This window comes from Prunus dulcis, chromosome 1, assembly GCF_902201215.1.
Source record: "Prunus dulcis chromosome 1, ALMONDv2, whole genome shotgun sequence".
In the NCBI taxonomy this organism is placed as follows: domain Eukaryota; kingdom Viridiplantae; phylum Streptophyta; class Magnoliopsida; order Rosales; family Rosaceae; genus Prunus; species Prunus dulcis.
Window position 1 is genome coordinate 20,125,374 of NC_047650.1, and position 9,763 is coordinate 20,135,136.

The window sequence follows — 9,763 nt, forward strand, 5'->3', positions numbered from 1 at the left end:
ACAATTGACCTCGGTGATCTTCCGCGATACGATGTTGCAGTGGGATCTAGCAACGCCGATGATGCAGTTATAGAGGAGGAGGAGGAAGAAGATTGGGAGACCGAGAGTGATGATAGCGATGATAACGAAAGTTATTATAGTTCAGATGATGAATAATGAATTTATTTGTAAATTTATTATGTTAGTGTATTCATTTTGTGTAATACAAATCTTTGAATATATGTAGTTGTCCATATGTAGTTGTGCATTCATTCTCCATATTTCATCACAAACTTCATTGGAATGTCAATACTTTAGTCAGTACTTATTACGACCCCATGCTTGTTGATTGGTTTTTATTTATTTATTTATTTATTCATGCCGTAAGGCCTCTTCAATTATTATTTTTTTCTTTTGAGATATAGTTATTTCTTCATGTTTAAACAAAAAATTTAAGTTATTTCTCCAATATTAGCTGTGTGCCACTTATTTTTCTGCACTTTGGTTCATGATTAGTGGCATCAATCTAGTCAAACCGATAAATTCGGTCGATTCAAATCTTAATTATCAATTTAGTTTGGTTTTTGATGAAGAAATACAAAGCCTTTCCAAAAAATACAAAGCATAAAAAATGATGAATACAAAACCTTTCCAAAAAATACAAAGCATACACAATTTGAATTAAAGGAGGAGTTATGGCGCCAAATCCTTGCGCGACGAAGGACCCTTATCGTCGCGCAAAAATACCATACGCGACGCATAAATATACAGTGCGTAAATTTTGCGCGACGAATAAACCTCGTCGCAATAGCTTTCGCGACGAATATATATGCGTCGCGTATGGTGTTTTTGCGCGACGATAATAAGCACTTCGTCGCGCAAATATATATTAGGTAACGTTATACTATAATATATACACACATATATATTTAAAATTGGCGATCGAATTAGTTCATTGTATTCATATGGAGTGAAGGACTGTACCTGCAAAAAATCATCAACATCGGAGTTAAAATAACCGTTCAATCATCACTTTTTATTTAGAACCGTCGAAAAGTTTTACCCTGTTACTTAATCTCTGAATGTTTTTTTTGTCCGATTTTTGCTGTCTATGATCTCGAAGTATAAAAAAACAAGTTTGACGGCTGGATGACTGAAACTAGTTTCGTAGGCTGCGTGTGCTATCAAAATCATATATTCACCAAAAACTCAAAAATTTGTTCATACATTTGTCAAAATGTAACTTAACGTTTATGCGGTATCCCCTAGTGTAAAAATCTGAAATTGAAGATCAAATTCAGTCATTTTATTCATATAGGGTCAACAAATGTTGTTGTAAAAAATGATCAAAATCGGAGTTCAAATAACCGTTAAATCATGACTTTTCATTTATAACCGTCGAAATATTTTGTCCCGTTTTCTGATATCTGAATGTTTGATTGTTTTGATTTTTGGCGTATACGATCTCCAAGTATAAAAAAAAAAGTTTGCCGGTTGGATCATTGAAACTATTTTAGGGTTTAGGGTTTAGGGCTTAGGGCTTAGGGTTTAGGGTTTACCTTTTAGGGTTCAGGTTTTGCGCGACGAATAACATTCCTATCGTCGCGCAAAGTGAAAGTGATAAATATTGCGCGACGGATAAAATTTCATTCGTCGCGCAATCCACCCCTCCATCCCCTTTGAACACTTAGTGAAAATTTCAACCGAATGAAATTCTGAACTCGCGCGACGAAGAAAATAAAAACGTCGCGCAATACATAGTCTATTCGTCGCGAAATCCCTCGACCCTCTGAACACTTGGCGAAAATTTCAACCGAATCACAATCTTGAACTCGCGCGACGAACAAAGGCATTCGTCGTGCAAAAGGCAAAGACCCTTCAGTTTCAGCCAAACCCTAAACCCCAAAATGTTGGCAGCCATAAGTGTTTTGCGAGACGAATAACTTATGTGCCGTCGCGCAAGTTTAACATTGCGCGACGCTTAATGCCTTCGTCGCGCAAAAGTTTCAGCCTCCCGCTAAACCCTAAATCCCAAAATTTTGGCGGCCAGAATGTGTTTTGCGCGACGAATAGAGTGTTTTGCGTCGCGCAAGGACTATATTGCGCGGCGCTCACTTACTTCGTCGCGCAAAAAGCACACCGCTAAACCCCAAAATTTTGGCGGCCAGAATGTGTTTTGCGCGACGAATAGATCGTTTTGCGTCGCGCAAGGATTATATTGCGCGGTGCTCACTTACTTCGTCGCGCAAAAGGCACACCGCCAAACCCTAAATCCCAAAATTTTGGCGGGCAGAATTTGTTTTGCGCGACGAACAGAGTTATTTCCGTCGCGCTAGGTTCATTAATGCCATTTTGGGCGACGGATATGTCGTCGCGCAAGATTCATTAATGCTATTTTGCGCGACGGATTTTTGTGTTCGTCGCGCAAAGTCGAATAAATCTGCAGAAACGACCCGAGCCTCCTTCTTCCCCATTTCTGGTTTTCCTTCCTTCTTCCTCATCTCTCTCCGCTTTCACCTCCGCCCTCTCTCACCGAGTCGTCGCCACCTCCCTGCCGTCACCTCAGCCGCCTCCCTGCCGTCGCGTATTCGTCGGTTGTACACGAATCTTCGCCGGCAATTTCTCTCTCCTCCGGCCACCATTTCCGACGCTTGAGGTATGATTTCTCGACTATTTTTTGTGCTCTAGCTGATGGTTGGTTAGGATTTACTGTATTTTCGCTGTAGGAAATACGAATTAAAACCTAGGTTTTGGCCGGTTTGGGAATGTCAAATCCGGCCACTTCCGGCCATTTTTCGGGGTAGGTCCGAGAACAAAAGTGGCTCCAATTAATGTTTTCAACCTAGGGTAGGAACCTTGGCCCTTAGTTTTTAGAATTTTCCGGCGAATTTTATCTCTTTGGACACCCACGCGCTGCCGGCGCGTGTGGTGGCGGGTGGGATACTGTGGCAGTGGGGCATTGGGTCCCGGAGCAATCCCCTGTTTGTCACGAGCGCGTAGGTTTGCTCGGATTTGAATTTGGTTGCCGTTTGAGTCTTGATCGAATTTCGCCTATTGTGCGATTTCCAGGTTTGATATGTTCGGACCGTTGGATCGAACTGAAACTTACGTAGTTGTCCTTTTGTGTTTCTAGGATCGTTTAGGATTCGACCGATCGTTGATCGGAGTCCCGGATACTCCGAAATTCCAAACCCTAGGTCATGCTATGCTTTTAATTAATTAGTTTAAATTTTGAATGAAATTATATGTGCAGATGTCAGACTTGATTAGACGTGGTAGGTCGATGACGACTGCACCGAGTTCGGATCCCCTGGCTCAGTCGGCATCTGCTGCCACTGCTCCAGCTTTGCTGGACCACGTGGTGGTTGGTCCCGGGGCGTCCCAGGCGCTTGCGTCATCTGCGTCATCCGTCGCTCAGCCAGTTAGTGCTAGGCGGCGGCACCGGCCCACCGACACCATCGACACGACATCGACCGACGGTACTGGTGCCTCGGGATCACAGCCAGGTATAACTACACTTTTGTATTGTTAATTTTATATTGAAATTTGACAATGTTGTTTATTTAACATTAATACCTTATTTCTTTGCAGCGAAGAAGAACACCCGGGGACCGTGTCGTCAGCTGAAGACGGCGAAGGTCACCCGGGTGACCAACAGTCATATTAGCATCGGATACGACGAGCGCCATCGGGCTGCACCGACGGCGGAGTTGCATAGCTCCTTGGCCCACGACATTGGCCACGTCGTGCGGACCCATTGTCCGATGCAATGGAAGTCTTGGAGGGTCATGCCTGACGAGATCAAGGCGGAGGTTCGCGGCCAGTTGTCGGTATGTACCTTACATTTTCATTATTTTTCTTTAAAATTGTGTATATTTCTATTACTTAACGTATCTAATTAATTGATTGCAGACGAACTATAACTTGGAGGATCTCGACGAAGAGTCGCTGACGTACGTCAACAGACTCTTCGCTGAGAGGTACAAGCAGTGGAAGAGCGACTTGCACCACCATTTTCAGGCCTATGATGATCCGCAAGTCGCTCTTCAGGAGGGTTGCCCGAAGGAGCTTGAGGGGCGGGAGGGTAGTTGGGAGTGGCTCTGCGCTCATTTTCAAGCGCCCGAATTTGTGGTATTTTTTTAAATTATATTTGTTTAATTATTACTTATTACTTATTAATGTTTATTTTATTTTTTTTATTTCATTATTATTTAATTTTTTATATTTTAACTAATACGTTTCATTTTTTGTATAACACAATAAAGCCCAAGTGAATAAGGGTAATAGGAAGAAGAAGACCCTTCTCCACCATTCCGGCTCCAGACCCTTTTCGGATAGGATGGATGCACGGCGTCGGGTAATAATCACAAAATTTTTATTTCATTTTTAATGTCATTTTTATTAATTTATTTTTTCATACTAATATTTTTCTTCTCTTGTTCAATTTAGGAGGGGTCCAAGTTCCCAGAGATCGACGTCTTTGGTGACGCTTATGTTCGACCCGGGAATGAGTTGGCCGAGTCCCTTCATGTAAGTATTATTTAATTTTAATTCTTATGTTACGGATTCAATTTATATGCATGTTTTAATTTATATTTTATGTTATGTTCAACAGACGACGATGGTGGAGAGGAGCCAGTTGGTTCTTCAGGAGTCCGCCTCCCAGCTTCCTCCCGAGACTCCGATCGAGTCTGTGGCTCCTCCACACGATGCTGGATTTCAGATCTTGACGGAGACGTTGGATCAGACTCTCGGGAGGAGGCCGGGGACATATTGTCGAGGGATGGGGAATGCCCGGCGAAGGGAACCTAGACCTCGTTCATCGGCGCAGTCAAACAGTCAGGTCACTGCTTTGACAGCACAGGTGGCCACTTTTCAGAGCCAGATGTCGGTCATTCTGCAGTCCCTCGCACAGTCCGGCATTCCAGTCCCGCATTTTGATGCGCCGACCTCCGAGCCCGTCCATCCCGAGCATCCCCACCAGACCATTGCCCCAGTGAACGCCCAGACCTCCGACCCGCATCTTGGCGACGACTCGGTTGATTTTGATTCATTATTTGATTAGTGTATTTATTTTCATCATAAACATTTATTTTATTTGTAATACATTTATTTTATTTTATAACAAAATTTTATTCTAATTTATTTTTATTGCAATTTCATTGTTTAATCAATAAAAAAAAACCAATTTTATTTAAAATAAAAAATATTTAAAATAAAAAATATTAAAAATATTAAAAAAAAATTGTAATATTATGTTTGCGCGACGGCAAATATTTCGTCGCGCAAACCCGCATGTAACAAAAAAAAAAAATCAACTTTTTTATTACTTTTAATTCTTGCGCGACGAATACATACGTCTCGCAAACACGTTTGGCGCGGCGAATCGTTTCGTCGCGCATCTTCTCTGGCCCGACGACAGAGGTTTTTGTCGAGCAAATATATGAGCGACGAAAGCTTTCTCATCGCGCGAATGGTTCTGCGGCGAACATCTACATCTCCAGAAGACGTTTTGCGCGACGAATTTTTTTAGTCGCGCGATTCCAGCCGTTGCGCAAAGATATGTGCGCCGAATAATTGATCGTCGCGCAAATTTTATGCGACGAACAGTTGTTTCGTCTCCATACCGTTGGTGCAACGATGGTTTACCCGTCGCACAGTTTTGGGCGACGAATGGTTGTATCTCGTCGCGCAAAGGCTTTCTTCACGATCTTCGCGCGACGGAATATGCGCGACGAAGTTTTTGTCGCGCTGAAGTTAGTGCGACTAAATGAGACTTTGCGCGACGTTTTGTTATTCGTCGCGCAAAGAGTAAAATGTAGTAGTGGGTTTAGCACTATATACTTCTTTATAAATACCTCATCTTTGGACTAGAAAATTCTCACATACTTTGTTGCCATTCTATTGTTTCCTCATCCCCACTTTGGCTTCTTCCAATTTCATAGGATTTGATTATCTCTCAAACTTTCCATTACCCAATCAATTCCTTACTTTTGTTTGTCTGTTAAGAAGAGTGAGCCTTAGATATATATATATATATATATATATTCTTTACATTATGCTCCATGGAGAGATATCCTGTAGTATTATTTTGTTCACCGTAGGTTTTTCATGTCTAGTCGTTTTCGTAATGTTCAGTTTTGTTCTCTTCTGCGATATGCAAGAACCCGAGTTCAGCGTCACAAATGCCTTTCTTGCCCAATTCACCTTCGACACAGCCACTGACCAGAATCTCCACTACAACCTTACTCTTGACATCACAATAAGAAACCCTAACAAAAGGGTAGGCATAGAGTACCGTGACATCCAAGCCACTGCAATGTGTGGATATCAGACGTTTGCTCTCTTGAGTTTGGGTGGTGGGATATTAGCACCATTTTATCAAGGCCACGAAAACACCACCGTTTTGCATAATCTGTTGGTTCAAGGTAAGCAGTTTGAAGAAGCTAAGATTTGCAAGTGTAAATCCGAGACCGTTGCTGGTGTCTATAGTATTGACTTGCAGCTTGCTCTTCGGGTGAAGGCTAGATACGGCATGTCAATCAAGGGCAGAAGTAATAAGGTTGGCATCCTTTGCAATTTGTTGGTTCCTTTGACTACTTTTGGAACATCCATTGATGGCAATGGCGGCGAGTACTGTTTCAACACTACAAAGTGCTTCAATACTAAAAATTTCTTTCTGGAAAATAGTTAACCTTTTTGTGGCAATCCTCCTTATTTAATTCGGGATGTTCTCTTTTCAATATTGTTGGTGTGTAAGTTTTTATTTTATAGAGAAGATGTTTAAGTTATCATATCAACTATTGTTTTCTTTCACGAAAGAAGGAAAGAAAAACAATATGTGGTAATATTATACATTAAATTTAAATTTGTATAAACTATTTTCTCAGTGATGGATAAATCTAGTATTGAATTTTAGCAAATATGTCATGTGTGCGTTTATTATTTGTGCCCAAGTACTAATTAATACCAAACACTTTAATTATCACCATGTTCTCAAATTTTAGGCCACATTAAGTAAGAGAAAATCCATTATTTGTGCCCAGTCAAACGCAAATCCTTTTAAGTAATTGTCAGCTCCTTTGCATGTTCCTGAGTAAGAGAGACAATGTACTACGCGCAACAGAGACTTTTTAACTTTGAGGTTGAAGAATGTAATAGTTATGGCCACTTTGAGAAATCGCTTTTTATGAAGATTGTTTTTAAAATAAGCTAGTTTTTTTTGTTTACCAAACACTTTTAGTTGTAAAAATTTTATTTTAAGCTGCTTTTTTTTTAACACCACACTCCCAATCGCCACCATAGTCCAATGAGACAAGCAACAAAAGTAAAGACATGCGACAGTTATGCTCTTAATTAGCTAAAAAGTACTCCAATGTGAAGGGGCAGTAGAAATTGAAATATTTTTGCTCACCATTTTAACCCAAAATGTATACTTATTATCATTCTTAATATTGGACACGTGTCCATAGACATAACTATGGTTAACATTTTATTTTGATTTATGTAACCATAGTTATGTTTATGGACACGTGTCAAATGTTGAGAATGATGGTAAGCATACGCCTTGAATTAAAGTGGTGAGCAAAAATACAGTTAATCAAATGTGATTTAAATGGATGGAGATTCTACCAAACCATGCATAAGATGATACTATACCTTACTAGACTCACTGAACCTTAGGGTTTAAGGAGAGTAGGGGTTTGGGGTTGAAACCTAAACAGTAGTCACTAAACCTTAATTCTGTCATGAAATATATAAAAACCAAGCATTCTCACACAAATGTACAGGCATCCATCCACACACAAATGCAATCAGATTATAATATTTGAAAAGAAAACTTCCACAGGATCAATCAAGCAAGCATTCTCAACAACTATTGTCTTGTCTGATAACCCATACATAATTCCACAAATAAAGCTTTAGGGAAGGGAACATAGTTAAGTCTTAAGTGGCACAATACACAAAAACAGGGTTCACAAAAGCAGGGTTTAGGCGCAACGCAAATGAAAACATTGCTTTAGTTAATTATGATGACAGCACATGATATAAGTTTTGAAATTTCTAACCAACCAAGAAGCTTGTTTGGTTAACCAAAACGTTGAGAGTTTAATTTCCAAAATCGTGTTATAAGCTCTGTATATACAATCCTTCCTTGGGCAACCCAACTCCAAGAAAAAGAAAAACACAAAACAGCTAAAGAAACTCCAAAACAAATAATCTAAGGGTTGCCACTGTCAATGCCCTTGGTCTTTGCTTGCAGATATTGCATCACACTGCCAGCACCTGATTAGAGCAAGGGATGGACATTGCCTCTTGCAAAAACCATAATAAGTAACGGTATTAAAGCCACCAACCAGTTCAAATGGGTGTCAACGTCCCTGGCCTTCACTTGCATCTGCAGGAGCTTCTTCACCAACTTTCTAGCTAGTAGCTGATCGCCTCGAACTTGTTGGATTCCGGCTTCGGTGGGGAACCGGAGGAGAAGGTGGTAAGTAGACGATACTCCCCGCAGTGCGCTTAACCCCGGTATGCCAAAAATGGCGTCGTATGCTGCAAAGGAGTAGCTCGCATGCACCCAGAAGTCCACCATGACCGTGCTTGATCTCGGCTCGTCCCCAATCGTCACCGGGAGAGCTATTATCCCCAAAAACGAAATAGGGTCTACATAATCACGGGGAATCTCCACCTTCTCCACGTCTCTCTCTGTAAACCCTAATCGCTTTAAGGAGTGGAAGAAAAGAACGTTGGCTGAAGCGCCGTTGGCCACGAGAATCTTGTCTAGTCTTGTAGAGTTTGCGACGGTCATGGAGACCACAAGGCGGTCGTTGTGAGGGACTTCAATTCCCCTAAGGTCTTCATCCGTGAAGGTGATTGTGTTGCTCTGTGGGCCATCGTTGTCGCTTTGTTTTCCATGGAGCCCCGGCAGCTTGCATAAAAATAATGAGAGGGTGAGTAGGAAAACAAGTGTTTTGGCCTTCCTCTTCATGGCTGCTGACGAATTCAAAATGTGCCGCCAGGACCACTGGCCCTTGAAATGGAGAGAAAAATGTGCGGCCAGGACCACTGGCCCCTTTGAGTGTTCTTTATAAAGGACTCACAAAGCAAAGCCCTAAAATTTGGCACGAGCGAACCGTGTGGGTCGTCCGTCGAACGAACGACGCCCAACTGCACGTCCGAACAGGGTGTTTCGAATTTTGATCGTGCAAACTGCAGGAGGATAAAGCAAAGAACCGCGCCTAATTAATTGGAATATTTGAGTTTTATGTTTTTTGGTAATTTTGAAATTTGGGCTTTTGATTGAGAGTGGATCTAAATTCTAAACGAGTCTATTTAACTAGTTCCTTCGATGTAGTCCACAAACAACAGACTTAATGGGCCCAAATATTTCTTTTTTCTTCCCCGATAGTGCTAACAAAAATTGGTCTCTAAACTGAATGTATAAGGACACACACAAAACTCATTTATCAAAACATGGCCAGATTCTTCTTCATCTAGCACTGCTTTAGATATACACTATGATGATATTATCATAGTTAATGTCAATAACCCTATCCTCATAAACCAATTGTACTGTCCATATACTCGGTGTGACCAAAACCCTCCTTCAAAAGTTAAGATCAACAATGTCAACTTCAAGAACATTAAGGGCTCATCTTTCACTCCACTTGCAGTCAAGCTTGTATGTATCAGGGGCGTACCATGTAAGAATGTGGAGTTGGCTGACATTAATCTCACCTACGGTGGAGACCAAGGCCCTCTTACCTCTCTGTGTTTTAATATC

At 41.2% G+C, this 9,763-nt stretch overlaps 1 protein-coding gene across 1 annotated transcript; it reads right to left on the reverse strand.

Moving 5' to 3' along the window:
- Window positions 1–8,269: 8,269 nt before the first annotated feature.
- On the reverse strand, window positions 8,270–8,982 carry LOC117616135. Its single transcript, XM_034345361.1, has one exon. The coding sequence runs from the start codon at window positions 8,966–8,968 to the stop codon at window positions 8,270–8,272; it is 699 nt and encodes a 232-aa protein (XP_034201252.1). The 5' UTR covers window positions 8,969–8,982.
- Window positions 8,983–9,763: the final 781 nt, after the last annotated feature.

Excerpts from the sequence above, each read along its gene's own strand:
- LOC117616135 (XM_034345361.1), bottom strand. The coding sequence starts at position 8,968 with ATGAAGAGGAAGGCCAAAACACTTGTTTTCCTACTCACCCTCTCATTA.